This window comes from Perognathus longimembris, chromosome 2, assembly GCF_023159225.1.
Source record: "Perognathus longimembris pacificus isolate PPM17 chromosome 2, ASM2315922v1, whole genome shotgun sequence".
Taxonomy (NCBI): Eukaryota; Metazoa; Chordata; class Mammalia; order Rodentia; family Heteromyidae; genus Perognathus; species Perognathus longimembris.
Genome location: NC_063162.1, coordinates 150519047 through 150542245, shown reverse-complemented (window position 1 = coordinate 150542245; position 23199 = coordinate 150519047). Strand labels below are relative to the sequence as shown.

Here is a 23199-nt window from a genome sequence, read left to right as displayed (position 1 = left end):
CGTGAAGACGGCTTGCGGCTGCCTTGCACGTAGTTTGCGGCAGTTGCTGGCAGGCCCCACTCCTGGCAGCGGACGGACGGCTGCACCTGCCTCCTCAAGAGCGGGAAGGGCCCGTGATTGGCTGGAGACCACGCGCGCCACAGAACCGCCACCCCTGCGCTCGCCCAAGTTGAAGCACACGGACTCGGTTCTGGTTTTATTCTGCGGGGTGTCATCGAGGGGCGGGGCTAGGCGTCTAAACACATCTTCAGTAATAAATATCTAAGTGATTTGGAGATGCGCTCTGAAGGTGAGGATACTCCCGAGAGAGTAAGGGGACTCTAACGGTTCACCCACGGCACACCACGCAGGCAGCAGTGGGCTGCGCCTCGTAGCTCAGGCAGACCCCTGGGGGGGGGGGCTGGATCCGGAGGGGGGGTCCTGTCAACCTAGTCTCAGGACAGGCCCCTGGAGATGAGCGGAGGGGCCGGCCCTGGTCAGCCGCCGGGACTACGGAAGCCCTTCTCTGGGAACCGGACGAGAGAGCCCGAGGGCTGTCAGGAGCCTGGGTGTCTGGGGCCGGGGGGGTCGAAGGCCCAGGGCACGGCACCCCGCAGTTGCCTCTCCTGCAAGGAAAAGCTCTGGGTGCGTATCCGGCTCGTCACTTCCTGGGTGCGCAGCGTGAGCCCGAAAATGTCCTCGTGGGTAGCGTTGCTGATCCTGGGGTGGGGAGGGGGGGGGAGCCTCAGGGTCAGTCGCCCACTTGTGGGCGGCCCAGCCCGCCCCCTCCCCCGGAGCGACCTCCCCCCCCCCCCCCCCCCGGGGCTCCGCACCCGCAGCACGCCGATGACGTCCCCCGCCGCCTCCAGCTCCATGTCGCCCTGGGCGGCCAGGATGCGCTGCAACCGTCTGCAGGACGCTGGGTGGCCATGGTGACGTCGCCGCAGACGAACATGTGGCCCCGCTCGAGGCACAGCACGCCGGTGCACCTCGGCCGCCAGCTCGGTCTCAGGACGTCCTGCACGTAGGTCTGGGGGAGGCGGGACGCGGGGGAGGGGAGGGGGAGGGTGACCCCCGGGCCCGTGGAAGGACTCCCCCCCCCCACCCCGTAGCTGGGTGTCACCCGGGGGGGCGGGGCCGGGGGTGGAGGCGGGGTGGGGCCGGCGGGGGGTGGGGGGTGTCCAGGGGTGGCGGGGGGCCCCGGCCGTCCTCCCGACTCGCACCTTGGGGCTGCCGGGCTCCCTGGAGAAGCCGTGAGGACCTGGCCGAACACCCCGCGCAGCTGGGCCTCCCGCACCTCGTCGCGGTAGAGATGGTCGAGCTGGGAGCACCGGCAGCCGAACACCAGCGTCATGGGAGCGGGCTGCAGCCCTGCGGACGGACGCCCCGTAGCATGGCGGGGGGGGGCTCGGCCCTCGTACCCGCCCGCCACCCACTGGGCCGACGGCAGGTCTGGCCCCGCGGGCAGTGCGCGGTGCCTTCGCTGACACCCCGCCCCCGCGCTGGCGCACGGAGAAGAAGCGGGAGCTGTCGGGTGTTACCAAGCTCTCTACTGCTTGGAACTCTGACCTTTGCCCGATCCAAGCTAGATTCTCCTACCTTCAGCCTTGCTCTTGGGCATCCTCCTGTGTGTGCGTGGGTGTGTGTGTTGGGGCTTGAACTCTGGGCCTTCTCTCTCAGCCTCTTGACTCAAGGCTGGTACTCTACCCCTTGAGCCACTCGTTTGCTTTCAGCTTTTTGCCAGGTGATTGGAGATGAGAGTCTCGGATTTGTCTGCCTGGGTTTCTTTTGAGCTCCGAGCCTTGGGTCTCCGCCTCCTCAGTAGCGGGGATCACAGATGCGAACCACCAGCACCTAACCCCATCCACCCATGTCCAACCTGGGCGCCTCGGACCTCATAGGTCTTGGGCCTTGTTGTCTTCTGACATTCTTGTATCTCTTTCATACTTCCATTTTCTTCTGTTTTTAGTTTACTTAAGTGCCAGGCACTTAAGAAGCAGCCAAACAGGGACCAGCCCTTCCCTCTAGTCTCCCCCAATAAACTTCTTTCACCTTTCGCCTCACTTTCTTATGCGTTCCCCCCCCCCCCCCACACACCTGCTTGCTTCCTTCCAGCCTCACCGCTTTGTCCCTGGGTTGTGGGAGCCCCTCCTGACTTGCAGTGGGTCCATACAGCCCCAGACTCACCTTTGCTCTCAATGTCGTGTAGTCGCTCTTGCCAGAAGCCCCGGAAGGGGGGCAATGCCAGTGCCCGGGCCCACCAAGATGCAGGGCAAGCTGGGATCAGGTGGCAGCCGGAAGGAGGGAGCCCTAGCCAGAGAGACTCCATGAGGCCCCTTCCTGTCCCTTATGTCCTCATTTTGGGGAGGGGGCAGTCCTGGGGCTTGAACTCAGGGCCGTAGTCTCTCACTCGGCTTTTATGGCTCAAGGCAAGGTGGAGCCCTGCCTCTACGTTCGGCTTTTTGCTGGTTCATTGGAAATAAGTCTCACGGACTTTTCTGCCCAGGTTGGCTTTGAACCGCCATCATCGGGTCTCAGCTTCCAGAGGAGCTGGCTTACGGGCGTGAGCCACCAGCCCCTGGCTGCCATGTCTTTTAATAGAGGCACAGAGAAGCCTGGCTTTCACGGAACCACTGGCCTGTTCTATGTTGTGCCTCTGGGAACTGGAGATTCAGGGAGGATCCCGAGTTCAAGTGAGTTAGACCCAAAGCTGAGCCACCCTTTTTTTTGGCCAGTCCTGGGGCTTGAACTTGGGGCCTAGGCTCTGTCCCTGAGCCTCTTTGCCCCTTTGTGCTCAAGGCTGGCGCTCTCCCACTTGAGCCACAGCGCCATGTCCGGAGATAGGAGTTTCACCAGGCTTTCCTTCCCCGGCTGGCTTCAAACTGTGATCCCCCAAATCTCAGCCCCGGGGGGAGTAGCTAGGATCGCAGGCGTGAGCCACGGGTGCCTGGCCGCAACCATGGTGGCCTCTTGAGTGGCCTATGGGTCCCACGGCCTTGCTGTTCCGCAGGTCCCCCTTGCTTCCCGTGGTGTTCCTTGTAGCTACCTGTGAGCCTGTGGGGCCCCTCACATTTCTCCCCTGTCCCCCCCTTGCCCTCTCCCTGCGGGGGCACAGGTACGCCCTCGATGCCCCGTCTGGTGTGGCTCACTTACCACCTGATGAAGCAGGGCACGAGGTCTCCGGCCTTGAGTTGGCTCAGCCACGTGGAGCAGACCCCGTAGTGCAGGGGGCCCAGCCCGTCTAGGGGGGCAGGAAGGAGAGGCCCGTGAGGGGCCGGCTGTCGGGGGCCTGCGGCGGCCCGGCCTGTCCTGCTCCCCGTCTTACCCTGGGTCCTGTAGGCCAGCACGGCGACGGTCAGGTGGATCTCCCCCGGGTGGGTGCTGGGTGCCGAGCTGACCGAGTAGTACCGGGGCTGGAGCAGGGGCAGCTGGGTGAGGAGCAGAGGGGCGGGCAGCGCCACCGACGGGAACTGCTCCAGCACCTCCAGCAGCGTGGGGCAGCGGAACCACTTCCACTCCTCGTAGCGCCGGGGGTCCTGGCGGGGCGGGGTGCGGTCAGCCGGGAGCCCCGCGCCCCGCCCGGGGGTCCCCCCGCTTTGAGATCTCACACCAAGCGACGCCTTGCCAGCGCCTCGTGCGGCGCGGCTCGGCGTCGGGGACTCGCACCCGGAACCCCGGCCGCTCGGGAGACCTCAGCTCCTCTCCCTCCCCGCCCCCCGCGGGGTCCCCCCCCCCCCCACCTGGCTGAGGGCCTCCAGCTCCTGCTGCTCGCCGGGCTCTTCCGCCAGGGTGCTGAGCAGGCGGAGCAGGCGGGGGCTGGGTGGGGACGTGATGTCCAGGAAGAAGGTGAGGGCCTGGCGCAGCGTGCAGGGGGGCAGCCGGGGGTCCCGCACCCAGCCGGGAGGAGGGCCGCCTGCGGGGGGGGGGGTGGGGCTCTGAAGAAGGGGCATCCCAGGGGGAACGGCCTGGTCTGGGCTGCGGGGTGGGCCTGTCTGGGCGACCTCCGTGGGCTTCGGGGGGGGGGTCCCTAGCTGGACTGGGTTAGTCTAGGCTCCTCTGCCCCCCCCCCCCGTATATATCCAGCTCCAGGCAGTGGTTCGTCGGGTTAGTGACAGCGCCATGGAGCCCGCCAGGGGGAGCCCCGAGGGAGGGGGGGTGGCCGTTAGGGGGCGTCGGCCACCCCGCGACAAGGCCAGCCGGGCGGGCGGCGGGGCCGGGGGCCGCGCGCGGCGCTCACCAGGGCTGCCCTTCTCCAGCTGCTCCACGGCCACGGGCTCCGCGGGGGGCGGGGGGTCCTCCACGCGGCTCAGCAGCGCCTCCACCAGGCCGGGCCGGTTGGGGGGGCAGACGCCCACGTGGTCCCCGGGCTGGTACTGCAGCCCCTCCTGGCCCCCCGTGTCCAGGCGCACCAGGATGGTGGCTCGGCTGCGGGCGGGGAGGGGAGTCATTTGGGAGGGGGGCGGTGGCGGAGGAGGAGGACGTGGGGGGGGGGGCGAGGGGTCGGGCCCCCCCTTCCTCACGTGGATTTGCTGCTCTGTAGGTTTTCCACGGAGAGGACGGTGGCCTGGAACATCTTCCGCCTGTGCACGTGGATCAGGCCTGGTGGGGGGGAGGAGGCGGCCTGAGCCGGGCAGCAGGCCTGACTGCTGAGTGGGGGGGGGGGGTCCCGGGCGATGGGCGGGGTGGGGCGGGACGGGCGTGGGGTCGGGGCCCCACCTGGCAGCAGCTGCAGGCCCTGGGCCTGGGCGCTCAGCCGGTATCGCTGGCGTTTCCAGCTGCGTTTGGGGCTGAAGATGTCCCGCGCCGCCGCCTTGGCGTCTTCTCCCACGCAGAAGGTCTCGCAGGAGGCCTGGGGGGGGGGGGGCAGACGGGCCCGGGCTGAGGACGCCCCGCCACCAGGAGAGGCCCAGGGACGGGGCGGGGGGGGGCCTGGACGAGGGGGGGGGTGCCGGGGGTGGGGACAGGCTCAGGATCTGCTCAGCTCCGTTCCTGAGCTCTCTTGTGCTCAAGGCTGGCGCTCTACCCCTCGAGCCACAGCTCCGCTTCTGGCTTTTGGGTGGGTTAATTGGAGATAAGAAGCTCATGGACGTTTCCCCCGCCCAGGCTGGATTTGAACCTGGATCCTCAGGGCTCAGCCTCTTGAGCAGCTAGGATCTCAACCTGGCCGTATTGACTCGTCACGCCTGCCGTCGGCGGGCCTACTCAGCGCTGGTCCTGTGCTGCGGGGGGGGGGGGGGGGGGGGGGGGGGGGGGGGGGGAGGGGGGCGGGAAACGCCTGCCGGGTGGCGGCTCGGCGACTGAGCTGTGCACCAGACACGCCTTCCAGTTCTGACTCGGTGCTTCGGTCTTGCGTGCCTCAGTTTCCCCGTCTCGATGCCTCCCTAGGTTCCCGTGAAGACGGTGGGTGAAGCCCTTGGCGTGGCACCTGCCCAGGCAGCGGGGGCTGAGGGCGGAGGGCCCGCGTGCTGTCTGGGGGGGGGGGTGCAATGCCGGCCGGCTGCTTGGCTCACTCCAAGCTTGAGATCCACGGCTCTCCCGCGGTCGGCCGAGCCCCGTATCACCAGGCCCTGCCGCTGTGTCTTTTGGGGTGTGCGCAGTCGTCTATCTCTTCCTTCCTTCCTCAGCCCCCTCCCTTCCTTCCTACCCCCACTGCTACCGCCCCAGTCTTCCTGCTTCTCAGACGCTCGCGTCGGCCTGCGCCACGGAGCTGTAGTCCCGAGACCTCGGGCTGGGGCCTTGTCCTGCTCTGACACCGCCAGCGGCTCTTCTTGTCTGTGTGCTCCAGGTCTTGTTTATTTATCTGAGACAGAGTCTGGCTGTGTAGCCCAAACTGGCCTCAAACTCTGACTCTTCTGCTTTCACTTCCCAAGTGTTGAGACTGTAGGGATGAACTACTATGCCAGGCTCCAGACCTTAGTTACCGTCGCTTCTCAGTTCTTTTTTTTTTTTGGTTCAAGACTGAGACTCCAAGTCGGTACCTGGCGTTTCCACTCGCTGGTTAGCACTCTACTCGCGGAGCCGCGCCTCAACCCCCTCCGTCGTTCACTTCTGAATCTGAGCCTGCTTCTCCACGCTGGCTTTCTCCTCCCCCGCAGACTCTCTATGCCCACCCCCGAGGACGCCCTTCTCCTTGCGTTGACCCGCGCCTGCTGAACGTGCACCCCGGACGGATGGATGGACGGACGGACGGATGGATGGATGGACGGATGGATGGACGGACGGACGGACGGATGGATGGATGTTGGGACAGCCCTGCCCTGACTGGGCACCATCACTTCTGGGTTAAACGGAATCAGCCCCTGGCACCGTCCTCGGCCGGGACCAACTCCGGGCCAGGCACTGCCCGCGCTGGCCTGGGTGCCCCGAGTCTCACCTGGAAGGCGGCCTGGGCCCAGCCGCGGAAGGCCTCCTCCTGGCCGCAGAGCTCGTCGCCCTGGCCCAGCTGCAGTAGCCGCTCCCCGCCCAGCTCTTCCAGCCTCGTGTCCACCGCCCGAGCGAAGGCGCAGAAGTGGGGGTACGCCCGGGAGCCCAGCCCAAACACGCAGAACCTGGCGGGGAGGGAGGGCAGGAGGCACTGCTGGAGAACCCAAGGCCCGCCCCCGCTTCCCCAGGCGGTCTGGTGAGGACCCCCTCCCCCCCCACACACCTGAGGGTGCCCAGGGCCCCCGCGCTGTCGGTGTTACTGGATTCCTTCCTCTTCCGCCGCCAAGAGGACACCAGCGGGTCTGAGCAGGAGACGCTGTTGAAGCGGATTTTGTAACTCCTGGCAAGAGAGAATGAAGACATGGGAGGTGGGGGGTGGGAAGGGGTCTGTAGACTCAGGGGGTCCCTACTTCTAGGGTGGGAAGGGCGCTGTCCTTGTGGGGGGGCTGAGGGACTAAGGCTCTGCTTAGCCACGCCTCCCTCTGCAGGGGGCCTCAGAGCCCTGGGGGTCTCTTCCCAGGAGAGGGGAGGCCCAGGGGCTGGGCTGCCCCCCTCCCGTCCCCCCCCCCCCCCCCCCGCCTCTGGCCTGCAGCTTGCTGGGGAAGGACTCGAGGCACAGGCCCCGTGTGTCTGCCAGTGTCTCCGTGGCGGAAGCTGCTGGGAGCCACTCACTTGTGCTGCTCGGGCCGGGGGGAGCTGTTGTAGGGGCCGGACATCTCCATCAGCGCCGAGGCGAAGCTCTGCCCGGGGAAGGGTTCGCATCACAGTTAGTTTTATTTCAAGCAATGTAGGGATCTGAAACTGAACGGTGCTGGCCCTTCTTGTTATTCTTTGTCATCGCCTCTGTGTGTGTGTGTGTGTGTGTGTGTGTGTGTGTGTGTGTGTGTGCTGGAGCTTGAATTCAAGGCCTTGTGCTTTTTTGGAGAGTTGCCTGCCTTTCCCCTTTCCTTGTTTAACTTCCTATCATATCCACGGTGACAGATGGGACCCTTCTAGTCCTTTGTCAACGCCTCACAACGCGGCAGCCATGGTAAAGCGGGCGTGTTGTCGGTCCCCAGATACCAGCCTCCGCTAGGAGTGCAGGTGCGAGCCACCAGACCTGCTTCAGCTGTCAAGGGTGTAGAGAGCTCTCCTTTTCCCAGTGTCCTGGTACCCAGGAGGCATTGCAAACGAGCGGTCCCATATCTCAGTGCTGTGGAAAGAGCGAGACAAGAGAGCCCAAAGGAAATCCCATCTAAATACTCTGTAGAGGCATCTGGGTGAAGGGTCACCATGATCAGCTCACAGTAATTAGCACGTGTGACGTGAAGGCAGGCTAGCTAGATCAGGAAAAAAGAGGCGCGGGAAGCAGGAGCCAGAGATAAGCATTGCATTGATGACTAGCTTGCAACACCCAGGGCCCAGTGCTGGTGACTCGGGCCTGTAATTCTAGCTACTCAGAAGGCTGAGATCGGAAGAGTATGGTTTTAGAGTTGCCTGTTTCTGAACTCCAGTCTCCTGTCTTTCACAGCACGTGTCGTGTGTATGTGTGGCTCTTTACGCTCTGTTTTGATATTCGTCTGCATTATGTTTGTGTGTATTGTACTTTGTTCACACCTATTACTGTATTACATTCGAATATCCGCAACCTCTTTATCCGATCTCTGTTTGTTGTCATTTGTATTGTTACCAGTGTGGGCAAATTTATGGGCAGTGCTGCTATAAACATTAGTGTTCATCTTTCTGGCGGCTATATCTCATTTTCTGTGGACATATTCCTATGTTGGTTCCACTTAAAAATTATGAGATGGGGCTGGGGATATGGCCTAGTGAGAGAGCGCTCGCCTCGTATACATGAAGCCCTGGGTTCGATTCCTCAGCACCACATATATAGAAAACGGCCAGAAGCAGCGCTGTGGCTCAAGTGGCAGAGTGCTAGCCTTGAGCAAAAAAGAAGCCAGGGACAGTGCTCAGGCCCTGAGTGTAAGCCCCAGAACTGGCAAAAAAACAAAAAACAAAAACAAAAATTGTGAGATGCTGGGCGCCCATGGCTCACACCTGTCATTCTAGCTACCCAGGAGGCTGAGATCTGAGGATCCCAACTCAAAGCCAGCCCACGTAGGAGAAAGTCTGTGAGACTCTTACCCCCAATTAACCACCAAAAAATCTGGAAGTGGCGCTGTGGCTCAAGTGGTAGAATGCTGGCCTTGAGCAAAAAAGAGCTCAGGGACAGTACCCAGGTCCTGAGTTTGAGTCACAGCACCAGCACAAAAATGTTTTCTTTCTTTCTTTTTTTTATTTTTTGAGGTAAAATTGAAAGAGTGTGGTTCAAGCTGTTTGGCCATTTGGCAGTTAAAAAAAAAGTTAAACTTACACGTATCCTAGGACCCAGTAATTCCACTCTTAGGCGTTTACCCAGGAGAAATGAAAACATAAGCCCGCAAAAGCCTGGTACAAAAATATTCATAACAGCTTTCTTCATAATCCCCCAAACTGGAAACAGCCCAACTGTCTATCAACAGGAGAATGGATAAACAAACAGCTTAGTCACGCGGCGAGCACTTAGCGGTACAAAGGGACAGCGCGTGAACTGTACGACGGCACAGATGGACGTCCAAAGCAGGCCAAGGGCCACACACTTGCATCTGCGGGATGCTCTGGAGCAGGGGAACCTGCCTGTCAGGACAGGCATCGCGACTGGCGAGGAGACAGACTGGAAAGGAAGGAGGAATTGAGGAGGGAACTTTCTAGGGTGCTGGAAATGCTCCCTATCTTCTTAGGACTGTGGGCTACATAGACGTTTGTGCTACTTTTATTCATTTTATTATTTAATCTTGTGTATATGGTACCAACGAATTGAACCTAGGGCTTCGTGTATGCTAGGCAAGTACCACCAAGCCTCATTGCCAGCCAGTACTACTTTTATCCTAAAAGAAGAATGAATCCGGAGCGCAGCTTATGATTTGAGGGTCTGTCTCCGGAACGCAGGTGCTGGAAAAGTCACCTGTTAATATTTGGGACCTTTGGGAGTTGATGGGCCCTGAGGGTTTTTGCCCTCGTGAATGGAGTCACCATTCATAGATGAGTGGATCAGTGGGTTGTAATGGGCGTAGCTTTGTTATGAAATCCAGCTCTCTCAGTCTCCCTCGCTCTGCCACCTCATGACAGAGCAAAGAGACCTCAACAGATGCTGAGCAGACGCTCACACAGGTGCTGGTAGGTTTATTATTTTTTCAGATCAGAAGGAGCGCTGACATGGACAGGCCAACAGAGAAAAAGCTCTCATCAGAACGTAAGCCCGTGGCAGGGCACTGATAGCTCATGGCTGTAATCCTGTCCTAGCTACTCAGGGGACTGAAATCTGAGGATCAAAGTTCAAAGCCAGCTTAGGCAGAAAAGTCCGTGAGACTCTTACCTCCAATTAATTACCAAAAAGCCAAAGCAGAGCTGTGGCTCGAGTGGTAGAGTGCCATCCTTGAGCGAAAAAAGGTAAGGGACAGCACTCAGGCCTTGAGTTTAAGCCCCAGTACTGGCACCACAGATACAGAGACACAGACAGACAGATAGACACACACACACACACACAAACTGGAGCCTATGAATGGGCTCTCTTGAAGGAGGGTACCACCAGAGAGGAGAGGGACAATGAGAGGGTAAATGAGTGTGAAAAAAGTCAAAATACTTTATAAGAACACATGAAAATAAAACAAAGAAACCTGTTGAGATTTTTTCAGAAGGGGAAAGGAAATGAGGGGGACAGATGGAAGGGGTGAGTTTGAAGATGGGTATTATATCATTATATGTATGCATGGCAATATCACACTAACCCCCTTTACGCGACTAATGTATGCTAATAAAAATCATAAAAATGGGGCTGGGAATGTGGCTTCGTGGTAGAGCGCTCGCCTAGCGCGCACAAAGCCCTGGGTTCGATTCCTCAGCACCACATACACAGAAAAATCCAGAAGTGGCGCTGTGGCTCAAATGGCAGAGTGCTAGCCTTGAGCAAAAAGAAGCTCAGGGACAGCGCTCAGGCCCTGAGTCCAAGCCCCAGGACTGGCAAAAAAGAATCATAAAAATAATAAAAAAAAGTTATACAAGAAAAGCAAGCCTGCTTAGGGCACTTGCTCGCTGAGCGTATGGGAGGAGGGGCTTCCCTGGCGAGGTGAGAGCAGGTAAGAGCATCCGCTGGAAGGTCAGTGGTTAGCGTCCGCACATTCCACGACGGTGCTCTAGTTGGTTATTTTTAATTATCGAGCAAAGTGAAGCTTTTAAAGTCTCTGTTGCCCACGAGGAGTGCTTCTTTGTTAGGAAGGAAAGGGAAAGCCGTGACGGGGGACGGGCACTGCCAGTGCCCAGGGGCGGGCTGACCTCTCTGGTCAGCTTTGCCCTGAGAATGGAGATGACCGAGTCACAGTTAAGTAGGGTCCGGTTGGGGACGGTTGGCTTGCTTTGGGCAACCTTGCTCCTACAGACGGTCTCACTGGGATTTGAGGGGCGGAGGGTGGGGTTTCCCCGCACATCTTTGCTTTCCATCGTGGTGGTGGCGGGTGTGTGTGCGTGTGCGTGTGCGTGTGCGTGTGCGTGTGCGTGTGTGTGTGCGCGGTGTGTGTGTAAAATGCCTATCCAGCCACTCTCGTCTTGAACGCCAACTCATTCCCCTGCTGTAGAAGGCCTTACCTCCCCATTCTCTGGGGGATCCCCGTTCCCAAAGGTGCTGGTCACCACCAATACCAGGGTCTCGTGCTCCAGGGACACCACGTCGTACTCATCCATGCACAGGACCTGTGGGTGCGCACACGAGAGACGGGGACTCGACTCTGGCCGCCCTTTCCCTTCCCGCTCTGGGCCTTCGGGCTCCGACTCGACTCGGATCCTGCAGACTCCACGATTCTTCCTGAGCTCTGCCTGAAGTGCGTGCGTGCGTGTGTGTGTGTGCGTGTGTGCGTGCGCGTGTGCGCGCACGCGCGCGTCCGCCATTCCTGGGGCTTGAACTTAGCCTGGACGCTGTCCCTGAGCTTTCTCTGCCTAAGGCTAGCCTGGTACCCCGTGACCCACCGCTCCACTCCCGACGTGTTTGCTGCTCGGTTGGAATGCGGGTCTCCCCGAGTTCCCTGGCTTCAGATCGCAATGGTCAGCTCCCCGCCTCCCGGGCAGCTAGGACTGTGGGCGTCAGCCAGGCCGCCCGGCCCCGAGCTCTGACTTCCGAACCTCTCCCGTGCCCCGGAGCGCACCATCGCCCCGCTCTCTGACATCCCGCCGCGGGGCTCAGCCCTACCCGGGGATCGAACGCCTTCCGGAAGAGCCTTCCCAGCTGCTGCGCGTAGCTCTGGGCCCGGCCCGTCTCTGAGCCGTACAAGATGGTCGCCTTCACGCGCTTGGCCATCACGGTGCCCATGAGCGAGGCGGAGATCTTCACTGCGCTGCGGGGGAGGGGGCGGGGGGGGAGGGGGTCAGGCGCCCATCGTTGCGGGGCTGGTGTGTGTGTGGGGGGGGTGGGGTGGGGAGGGGTGCGGTTCCAGGGTACCCACTTGGCTACTTCCTTGAAGGTCTTCTTCCGGGTGATGCCGGCGCCCTTGGCCGCGCTCCCCTTCCAGGGGTCTGGCTGCGGGGAAGGGGTGGGAGCGGAGGAGGGAGGGGGAGAAGGGGAAGGGGTGTGAGGGGAGGGAGACACCGAGCCGTGGTGCTCCCTGGGGGCGTTAGCGCTGGGCGCGAGGCGGGGGTGGACACCTGGTAGCGGAAGGCAGGGGACAGGAAATAGTTGACCATCTCCTGGTGGAAGACGGGCGTGAGGCTGCCGGAGATGGGGGGCACGATCCAGGCCCAGTCGGCGGGGCAGCCCCCCCTGGCCTTCTGCTCGTTCTCCAGGTGCTTCATGAAGGAGGCCGTGGCCGTGTGGTGGTCCACGATGGTCACCTTGGCCAGCTGGGGCGGGGCGGGGGAGGGGCGGGGCTCCGGGTCAGCCCCCGACCGCACCCCTTCTAACCCCGCCGCCTGTCGCCCCAGGCACGCCCACCGCGGCCCACGCCTCCGCGGGGCAGAATGTCCCCCCCAAACTGTAGCTCGCACGGTCACCTTCCCAGGGCAGCATGCAACACCCGCTCTCATTTTCATGCTCTGTGTGCCTCGCTTTCAACTCAAAATGTCCTTAACTCTGCTTTTTGGGGTCGTTATTTTTGGGGCCGGCACGGGGGCGGGAACTCAGGGCCTGGGCGTTGTCCCTTAGCTTTTCTTTCTTTCTTTCTTTTTTTTGCTTAAGGCTGGCGCTCTACCACTTGAACCACCTCTCAACTTGCAGCTTTTGGGTGGTTGACTGGAAATAAAAGTCTCACGGGCTTTCCTGCCTGGATGATTTTTGAACCGCGATCCTCAGACCTCAGCCCCCGAGTAGCTAGGTTTCCTCTCGCATTGCCGAGGATCCCAAAACTCGGGGTTCTGAACGCGCTGGGCAAACGCACAGCCACCGAGCCGCATCCCCAGCCCTTCCCAAACTCCCGATTCCCTGTGGAGGCATTCATTCGGCAGACACGCCCAGCATGCACCGCGCCCGTGATTCTCACGTCCTCCGTCCCGGTACTGGGATTCCCAGATTTCAGCGGGTCCCCTAGAACATTCCGGGACCGGGATCACGGAGCATGGTCCTGCCCGTGGCTGCGGGCCTCACCCGGGCTCGCACCTGTCCGAGCCCTGCCCTCGTTCCTACGTGCCTGCCTTTCTTCATCCCCCCCCCCCGCCCCCGCCCCCAGGTCCTCCCGCCCTCCCGGCCGGCTTCGCCCCGTCCACCTGGTAACTGTGCAGCACGGCCACGTTGATCTCCACCGCCGCCTTGTCTTTCCACAGGGACGAGGCGGTCCGCGTGTCCAGGTCCATGCAGACGGCCACATCCTGGGGGGGGAGGGAGGGGGGTGTCGGTAAGGACCGAGGCAGTGGGTGGTAGATGGAGCCGGGAGGGGGGAGGGGTCCTCGGGGGATAACCACCCAGTTGGGGGTCGGATCAGCCTGTTCTCCTACAAAGGCGTCGGGGAGCAGAGAAGCAGGCGCGTGGGCGGGTCCCTTCTCCGTTCTGGGCCCGGGTCGCTCGGTTTGATTGGCTGATTTTTTGGCGCTGTCCTGGGGCTTGCACGTCGGGCCTGGGCACTGACCCTGAGCTTTTTTGGCCCATGGCCAGCACCCTACCGCTTGAGCCACAGCTCTACTTGTGGCGTGTTTGGTGCTTGGTTGGAGATAGAAGTCTCATGGACTTTGTTTTTTTTTTTTTGGCCTAGGCTGGCTTCAAAGCTCGATCCTCAGATCTCAGTCTCCTGAGCAGCCAGGGCTCCGTGTGAGCCGCGGAGGCCGTTTGTCCTCTTTGAACCGCTCCAGAGAACGTTTGTCGGAGCCAAAGTCCCCCTCTGACAATCTCATGAGAGACAGGGAGCTAGCGATTATAGCTCTAGAAACACACACGCGCGCGCACACACACGCACACGCGCGCGCGCACACACACACGCTCCCTATTGCTTGGATGGTTCCAGCGCTTGTGTCCTTGGACTTGACTCAGCTCAGATCCCTGTGCCCGGCATCTTGGGCACGCAGCCCTGCGTCCTGCCCGCCCCACCCCCCCCCTCCCCTCCCCCCTCCCCCGCCCCTCCCCCGCCCCTCACCTCCAAGATGTTGTAGCGGTGAGGGTCGCACAGGTTCCTCATCCCGATCTCGGTGCTCATGTACCAGCCACTGAAGGGGGCGGCAGGGAACTCCAGGCCCCCGATTTCCAGAAGCATGTTGGATACGGCCGGGAGGGCGTACCAGCGCAGGCCCAGGGCCACAAACCACTCCAGCCTGGGGGCGCCGGGCTCGGGTCAGGCCCCGCCGAGCCTTTGCCGGGCGCCCCCTCCGCCCCTCCTGGCCACCCCACGTCATCCCGTAGGCTCACGTGGGGTGCTCCAGGGGCACCTCGAGGACGAGCTCGGGGGGCAGGGTGAAGAGTTCCGGGGGCTCGTCGGGGGCCTGGAGCAGCAGGGGTAGCACGTCAAAGCGTCCGTTTCCTGGGGTCCACCCGTGCTGGATGCAGAGCTGCGGGGGGCAGGCAGACATGGGCCCCGAGGCCCCAACCCTGACCTCCGCAGAGAGCCACGCCACCAGCCAGCTCCCATCATTCATTGCAGCGCGCCCCCCCCCCCCCACTGGCTATGACTTGGTGTGTGTGTGTGCGTGTATGTGTGCACATGCGTGTGCCACTACTGGGGCTTGAACTCAGGGCCCAGGCTCTGTCCCTGAGCTTTTTGCTCAAGGCTAGAGCTCTGCCACTTGAGCCACAGCTTTGCTTCCGGCTTTCTGGTGACTAATTGGAGGTAGGGGTTCCGTGGACTCTCCCGCCTGGGCTGGCTTTGAACCGCGATCCTCGCACCTCGGCCTCCTGAGTAGCTACCAGTGCTCTACCCGCACCCAGGACTGGACTCTCGACCGTTTCTCATCTTGCGTCTTGAGGAAGGGTCGTCTCTTCTTGCTCACTGACCCCTCTTTGGCTGGCTGTCCCTTGCCCCCCCTTGCCTGGGCACCCACCTCGGTGATTTCCACGTTGGCAGGGTCGCCCCTCACGGAGCCATCCTGCTGCCTGTACCCCGCGTAGCGCACCAGCTGGCTGTTCCAGATTCGGAAGTCCCCTCGCCCCGGGCCGCGCTGGGGGAACACCGTGATGGCCGAGCTGACGCGGGGATGAGAGCTGGTCAGAGACCCTCCGTGCCCGGGGCCGGGCCGGGCTGCGGCGGTGCGGTTGGACGGAAGCACTTACCGAAGGTTCCCGCGGTTGGTGGCGTACTTGATGTGATTGCAGATGTAGGTGAACATTTCCTGTGCGGTCCTGCAATCCCGTGCATCGAAGACCTGGGCCCACCAAGGGCAGAGAGGAAGGGTGAGGCAAGAGCCGGGTCTTGAGTGCCAACCCCAGAGGAGGCTGGGAGTGTGGCTCAGGGGCAGCCACCCTCGGTCCACTTAACCAGGTCTCCCATCCGTGCGCCCTCGGCATTGCCTAATTCCTTCCTAAGGACATAGCTCCCTGGTCCTCCAGAAGCTTCCTGGTTGCCAGCCCTGCTGGAGGAAGGGCGCTGTAGCTGGGACAGCCACCTGGGAGGTTGGGTAAGGAGTGGCCCTTGACCTGTGATGCCCACTCAAAGAGTCATCCGTTTCCCCTGAGCTCTGCTGCCGGGAAGGGGGCAGGGGCTGCGCTAGGTGGCCTCTTGGGCCTCTGCCCAGGCCCCTATTCGGACGGCAGGAAGAAGAGGGTGGGAGGGAGGAGGAAACATGGCAGGGCAGCAGGTGGAAGCGGCTGGTCGCCTCTATTCGGACGGCAGGAGGAAGAGGCTGGGAGGGAGGAGGAGACGTGGCAGGGCAGCAGGTGGAAGCGGCTGGTCGGGGGCCAGGGCGGAGACATGCAGGGAGCGGAGCCCATTGCGGACACTCCAATGGGTTGAAAGTTAAAGGGTTAGACAACTGTTAGGAAGCGTGTGTGTGTGTGTGTGTGTGTGTGTATTTTTGTGTGTGTGATGTGTGTTGGTATCGGGGCTTGGACTCAGGGTCTTGAGCTCTCGCTTTGCTTTTTTTGCTCAAGGCTGGCGTTCTACCACTTAAGCCATAGCTCCACTTCTGGTTGTTTTTTGTTGTTGTGGTTGTTATTGTTGTTGTTGGTTAACTGGAGATAAGAGTCTCATGGAGGGCCGGGAATGTGGCTTAGCGGTAGAGGGCTTGCCTACCACGCATGAAGCCCTGGGTTCGATTCCTCAGCACCACATACACAGAAAAAGCAGGCTGTGGCGCTGTGGCTCAAGTTTTAGGGTGCTGGCCTTGAGCAAAAAGAAGCCAGGAACAAGTGCTCAGTTCCTGAGTTCAAGCCTCAGGAATGGTTAAAAAAAAAAAAAAGAAAGAAAGTCTCCCTGGGCTGAATTTAAGTTGTGATGCTCAGAGCTCAGCCTCCTGCGTAACTAGGATTCCAGGCACGAGCCCCAGTGCCTAGCGAAGGATAGCTGCTTTATTGAAGACACCTTTGGGGTTGGCTGGGCCTGTGGCCACTGAGGTGCTCGGGGGGCCAAGGTCACAGGTCTGATTCCCCTGTGGGTCCCTGGCGCCTCTTCATGCCGAGGCCCCAGCTGTCCTGGCAACCCGGCTTCGCTCTGATCTGGGGGCAGGTGGGAAAGGGGGGAGTGGGGCTGGAGCCACGCGGGGTAGACAGAGGGCGGGGGGGGGGGGGCTGGGATCCAGCTGGGTAGCGAGGCCCACGCGGCACAGGTAGCTCTACGGTAGGCCTCTTGCAGAAGCTCCTTTGTACCCCCGACACCCTGACAACCGTCGGGTGTGTGTGGGTGTGGGTGTGTGTCTGTTCATGCTCAGTCGCAGGCCTCCCCGTTTCCAAGTTCCTGGGCAGGTGGGGCTGGTTCACCCCCCTCCCCCCACGTCCCGTGCCCCCGCCCGTCGGGGCAGCCCCAGCCGGCCACACCTGCAGCTTCCCCCACTGGATCCGGCCCACGCAGCGCGGAGCATTGCGCCAGGCCTGCTTGGCCCCGAACACCAGCTCGCTCTCCCGGAGCTGGTAGGTGCCCGTGGACGCCACCTCGGCCTCCACCTCCTGCAGTCGCTGCTCGTGCGCCTGGGAGCCGCTCCTGGGGAGGAGAACGGGTCACGGGTGTGGGGGGGAGGCCCTGGGGCCTCGGTGGGTGGGAGAGAGCCGATCGGAGGGGCGGTAGGGTTCCATGGTAGGGAGGGGGGCCCGGGGATGCGGGGCGGGGGGGTCAGGTAAGGCCTCACCTCTTGATGGAGCTGTAGTACTGGTTGATGAAGTCCCTGGCCTGACCCAGCAGCTGCTCCGGGGGCGAGGAGCTCTGGAGTTTCCTTGGAAACACGAGGGAGCTCAGGCAGCGTCTTGGGGTGCACGGCCCATCCTGGGTGGGGGGGAGTGGGGAACACAAAGGTCAGGACCAGGTTCATTGTGCAGGGTCTGGTGTGGGGCCACAGGGACCTCGGGGAACTGGGAAAGGTGGGGGGGGTCAGAGTCCAGCATGGTGTGGACGCGGGCCAGGGCTGAGTCTGGAAGTGGGGTGCGTGTGGACGGGCGTAGGGTAGAACTAGGGTCAGTACTTAGGTCAAGGCTGGGGGCTGAGGGTCACCAAAGGTCTCACATGCCCATCAGCTCCTCTGGCTTTTCACAGTTCTCACCCTTTTTTTGGGGGGGGGAAGGGCGTTTTGAGACCTGGACTTGAACTCGGGGCCTGGGTGCTGTATTTGAGCTCTTTTGCTCAAGGATAGTGCTCTACCATGTTGAGCCAGAGCTCCACTTCTGTGTGTGTGTGTGTGTGTGTGTGTGTGTTTTGTTGTTTGTTGCCCGTCCTGGGGCTTGAACTCAGGGCCCGAGCACTGTCCCTGGCTTCTGTTTGCTCAAGGCTAGCACTCCGCCACTTGAGCCACAGCGCCACTCCCAGCCTTTCCTGTGCATGTGGTGCTGGGGAATCGAACCCGGGGCTTCGTGCATGCGAGGCGAGCACTCTACCGCTGAGCCGCCCTCCCGGCCCCACTTCTGTTCTGAGCGGCTAACTGGAGGTGAGCGTCTGAGGGGGCCGCCTCAGCCGGGGCTGGCTTCGCACCGCGATCCTCAGCTCTGAGCCTCCTCACGCCGCTCGCTCCCCGCCGTCCCTCCCCACCCGCGGGCACGCGGTCGGAGCCCCCTCTCACCTGCTGAGCCTGGGCGCACAGCGTGTCGTAGGCGATGCTGCCCACCTCCCAGTTCTTCACTCGAGGGAACCTGGGCCCCTCGGGCGGCCGGGTTAGCGGGGGGCTGTCGGCAGGCAGGGGTGGTAGAGTCACGTGTGGGGGGAGTGTACAGCCTTGCGGGGGGGGTCCCCCTCCCCCACGGCCTCAGGGAGCCCCCTGCTTTCTCGCTGGCCTTCTGTCTGCTTCCTGACGCGTCACCCAGCGCTACAGGTTAGGAGGAGGGCGGGATCTGTGCCCCTGCCTGCCTACGGATGGGGGATCCAAGGCCCCCCCCCCCGGGGGGTATGCCGGGACAGCCTGAGCTCTGACTGTAGTGGTGAATAAACCTCTACTCCTTTCTATTTCTATTTTTTGGTGGTGCCAGTGCTGGGGCCTGAGCTCTGTCCTTCAGGTTTTGTCCACGTAGGACGGGCGCGCTGCCACTTGAGCCACAGCTCCACGTCTGGCTTTCAGGTAGTTAATTGGAGGTGAGAGTCTCACGGAAGGCTGGGGATGTGGCTTGGTGGTCGAGCGCTTGCCTAGCACGCATGAAGCCCTAGGTTCGATTCCCCAGCACCACATATACAGAAAAACGGCCAGAAGTGGCGCTGTGGCTCAGGTGGCAGAGTGTTAGCCTTGAGCAAAAAGAAGCCAGGGACAGTGCTCAGGCCCTGAGTCCAAGCCCCAGGACTGGCAAAAATTAAAATAAAATAGTCTCAGGGACTTTCCCACCTGGGCTGGCTTTGAACTGTAAGGATCCTCAGATCTCAGCCTCCTGAGTAGCCAGGATGACAGGGGTGAAACAGTGGTACCTTGGCTTCTCTTTTCATTTTACTGGGGTTTGAACTGGGGGCCTTGTGCCTGCTGGGCAGATGTCCACTTGAGCCAGACCCCCAGCCTTTTTTTTTTTTTGCATTAGTCATTTTTCCAATAGGTCTCAAGTTTTTTTTTTTAGCCTGGACCCCCCCACCCCCACCCCCATACTTCCACAGCTGGGGATCCCGTGCCACCACCACGCTCAGTTCTACTGGTTTAGATGGAGTCTTAATTTTTTTGCCCAAGCTGTCCTTGAACCTCGATCCTACTCATCTCTGCCTCCAAAACCGGTGTTATAGGCGTGAGTCATTGCACCCGGCGGACCTCTCTCTTCTTTCTAAGTCGTCGGGGTCTCTAAGCAGTCGCGATGTAACACGAAGGAAGGCAAAGGCCCTTCAGAGGGGGGGACCGGAGCCCGGAGCCGGAGCGGAGACCCAGCCTCGGCAGGGATTCATCGGCTCTGATTCTCCTCCCACTCACACCCCTCCTGACAGTAGCGCTGTGTGAAGGGAAGCCTTATCGCTTCCTCCCAGAGCTACCAGCCGGCGGGGGAGGAAGGGAGGGACGCGGGCCATGTTGCTCCCGCCTGGGCCGCAGAGCCGGGCCAGCTTCAGCCCTGCGTGGGAGCACTGGGTCCCAGACGCCTGGCCCAGCTTGCTCCTTCTGCCATCACGCCCCAAGTTCTCCCGCAACTGGAAGCTCACCCCCCAGCTCGGTCTTCTCTACCTTAAATCCTCCTCACCCCTACTTGCTGAAGGCTCCTAAGCTAGACATTGACAACCCACGGGGGGTAAATACTAACAAGACTCCATTTTCCACCACGAAGGCTCAGAGGCATGCACAGCATTCGAACCCGGGCCCAATTCTAGAGCAGGGCCCGTGCTTCCTCCTTTCACCCGGCATGCGGGCCTCGATGCCTGCCTCCCTCCAGAGTCTTCCAGCCGGAGCTGCTCCGTCCGCCCGGGTAACGCGTGACACGGATGGTCTGACCCTGTCGGCCCTTGCTGGGCCCCGGGCTGCAGGTGAACACACAGCCCCCCCCCCCCTCCCCACCCGCTTCTGGTCATGTGGCTCTCTCTCACCTGGGGTCTGGCGCGGGTGAGGGCGGGGGCGGGGACGCCGGCGCCCGGCTGGGCTCTGAGGCAGGTGCGGGCGCGGGAGGGGCCGGGCCCTGCTTGCCGCACAGCCCCAGGCCCAGCCCCAACCCCAGGCCGCAGGGCGGCCCCGGCTCCTGGCCCACGCTCTTCAAGTTGCCCATGTCGGCCGCACGTCAGCTCTGCGGTCGGCTTGAGCACAGCCCTGGCCTTTTCCTTAGGAAGCGGGGAGGGGGCTGAGGGGAGGGCGTAGGGCTGGGGGTGGGGTGAGGGGGGGCTCTCCAGCGCTGGCCCTCGCCCCGCCCCTGCTCCATACACAATGGGACAGGAACAAGGCCGGCGGTGAGGCTCTAAGGCCTTGGCCCCGTGCCCGCGGCTGGCCCAGAGGGTGGGGGGCCGGACGGCTGGGTTCCTCTAGCCCTGATAAGTGGGGACCCAGGTGTCCGCGGAGACCTGGGCGGGGAGTGCAGGAACTGTGCTCTGTGCTCAGTCAAGACGCTTGGAGAGGGCGGGTCAGACCCCCCGGGGTGGACTGGGGGCACAGTGTCAGTGATCCATGCGATGGAGCCCCACCATCCGAGGGACCCCGGGAGCCTCTCCGCTCACCAGCAACCCCCTTCTTCACCATTTCCTTCAAAACCTTCTTGTTTTTCCGTCTTGAGGGGCTTTTTGAGGGATGCAGACCCGATAAGGATGCGGAGACCCTTTGTCCTTGTGACTGGCATTAGGGTATCCCTTCCCTTCCCATCGCGATTTCCTGGAACCCCCACCACCACCCATGACTCAAGTGGGGGACACAAAAGGGCAGGAAGCTGCCCTCCAGGGCCTCCACACCCAGTCTGTCATCCAGTGACGCACGCTTCCCCCCCCCCACCCACCGGGACGGCAGCGGGTCAGAAGAGAGACCTGCCAATCAGGGCAGAGGCGGGAGGGCCCCAGGGGAAAAGCCTGGAGGAGGCCCCTCCAGTACCAGGGCAGGAAAACTACAATTCCCAGAATGCAAAGGGACCCAGAACCCACTTTTTGGTACCTCGGGCAGAAAGGCATGCTAGAGTTTGCAGTTCTGTGTCATCTGGGGGGGGGGGGGCTCAATGACGAGTACCCCAGGGGTGGAAGGCCTTGTGGGGATTTTAGACCTCAGAGGCTTGACTACAAGCAAGAAACGGAAGCCGAGAGTCGGGGAGAGGCAGAGATTGGGAGAGGCAGACAGGCAGACAAACAAACATGTGGATTTGTGTTGGCTGGGCTCCTTTGAAAAGCACTGGAGGTTCAGATTGGGGTGGGTCTGGGTGGGGGGGCTGGCAGGCGGGTCAGCCGGAAGGAACAGGCTGTGCTAGCTCTGGGGTCACCGAGAAGGTGGGCCTGCCAGTTTGAGAGGGTGGAGGGGAAGGGGGCCTCACAAACAGATAGGACTGCCCCTGGATGTGAGCGGTCTGAGCGTCCCCCAAGGGAAGCAGTCTAGCTTGTCCCCGAGGCTGAGGCCCTGCTCTCTTTTCTTGGGGGGGGGGGGGCGGTCAGGAGATGGAATCTAGCCCTCTACCTTCTAGAGAGTTCTTGGGTCTGACTCAAATGTTCAGCACAACTAAGGGCTCTTCTTTCCCAGTTCCGGCTAAGGAATTGTGACTGGCTTCTTCAAGGTCAAGGTTACAGCTGGTATTGGATGCTGACCTCTTCCAGAACCCATCTTGCCTGTGTTGCGGCGATGGCTTCTCTGAGGGTCTCCTGACCCCCATCTCCCCTGACCCCCGTCTCCCCATCCATTATACCTCTCAAAAGCAGGGCCTACCGCATACTTGTCTCCACCCAAAACCTTCAGCCAAAGCCAAGTCCACTCAGTCCAGATTGGCCTTATCTTCTGCTTCCCCAGGGTACCGATCAGTCCCCTCTTCTAGATAAATGGACCGTCTCACGATTCCCAAACGGTCCTGTGCTTTCCTGCCTCGGGGCCTTTGCGAATATATCCCCTCCACTCCATCTGGTCTCAGCCTTGGCAGGAATCCTACCCACATCTCGTTTGTGGAGAGCTGCTACCGGCCGTGGCAGGGTAGATAGTGGATGTTTTCCAGCTGTAATGCCTGTGGGGTCTTCCCAGCATTTATTCTAAGACGAATAGGAATGGGCCCCTTCCATGGCCATCTTTGTGTGCGTGTGTGTGTGTGTGTGTGTGTGTGTCTGTACTTGAACTTGGGGCTTGAACTTGGGGCCTCGTGGTCTCACCCAGCTTTTTCTCTCAAGGCGGGTCCTCTGCTTGAACCACAGCTCCGCTTCAGTGATTTTGTGAGTTAGTTGGAGGTAAATGAACGGGACTTTTCTGCCCAGACTGGCTTTGGACTGTGATTCTCAAATCTCAGCATCCCGAGTAGCTGGCATTGGAGACGTGAGCCATCAGTTCTGGCTTCCCTGGCCATTTGGATGCCAGAACCTCTGGGCTGACTGAGGCTTTTCCCATCTGCTGCTTCTTCCCTCCCCTTCCACAGGCATCAGAGCAGCATCACTTTCTGGATCCTTCTGCCCATTTCCCGTTCTCTCCCTCAGTCATTGCCCTCAAGCCGTTCTCTCTCTCCCTCTCTCTCCCTCTCTCTCATCCTGGAGCTTGGACTCAGGGCCTGGGCACTGTCCCTGAGCTTCTTTTTTCTCAAGGCTAGCACTCTACCACTTGAGCCACAGCGCCACTTCTGGATTTTTCTGTGTATGTGGTAATGAAGAACCGAACCCAGGGCTTCATGCATGCAGGGCAAGCTTCCTACCACTAAGCCACATTCCTAGCCCAAGTAATTCTCTTATACTTCCAACTCCTTCTTGGGGTCTGCCTCCCAGAGGACCACCCTGCAGCCTGGGAGGTTCGTTGGCGGAGCTTTCTTCAGGACCCTCTTCTCCATACCCCCTGGGATTCTTTGTCTCCCTGCTCCAGGCCCTGGACATCTCTCCCTTCAGGCTGTGGTTCTCGGACAGCTTGCTCTGTGCATGGGAGGTCCTGCCCAAGTGAAATTCTGGGAAGTACGGGGCGCTTTTCCTTAGGGACCTCCGCGTATGAGCAGCCTGCATGGAGTGTCGCGGCGTGTGCAACCGCCCCAGGTATTGAGAGTGTGTTCATGAGGCCACCGGTGGGGGCCCCACTGGGGAGGGGTTTGGGCTCAGGAGGGAGCACTGTCTAGGCCACGGAAGCCGATGCAGCGTGGCTCCTGCAGCCCGG

The 23199-nt window shown here is 61.3% G+C and overlaps 2 protein-coding genes across 2 annotated transcripts in view; one reads left to right on the top strand and one right to left on the bottom strand.

Annotated features, from left to right (window-relative positions):
• Atg9b (autophagy related 9B) overlaps positions 1–80 on the top strand; it is a 9434-nt gene extending 9354 nt beyond the window's left edge. Inside the window, 1 exon segment of the mRNA XM_048340467.1 lies at positions 1–80. This exon segment is cut by the window's left edge and continues 568 nt beyond it. The gene's annotated coding sequence lies outside the window, so the exon portion shown is untranslated.
• A 131-nt stretch (positions 81–211) lies between these two features.
• On the bottom strand, positions 212–20210 carry Nos3 (nitric oxide synthase 3). The gene is given in 30 exon segments (XM_048340465.1): positions 212–683; positions 685–699; positions 813–899; positions 902–1009; positions 1203–1231; positions 1234–1350; positions 2167–2215; positions 2217–2289; positions 3133–3220; positions 3305–3515; positions 3720–3892; positions 4217–4404; positions 4500–4578; positions 4696–4828; positions 6353–6527; positions 6626–6742; positions 7075–7142; positions 11062–11166; positions 11660–11804; positions 11913–11986; positions 12112–12306; positions 13165–13266; positions 14025–14199; positions 14294–14433; positions 14923–15064; positions 15152–15243; positions 16850–17012; positions 17158–17291; positions 18079–18181; positions 19995–20210. Coding segments are annotated over 30 exon segments (3603 nt in total). The 5' UTR covers positions 20171–20210; the 3' UTR covers positions 212–536.
• Between the last annotated feature and the right edge of the window lie 2989 nt (positions 20211–23199).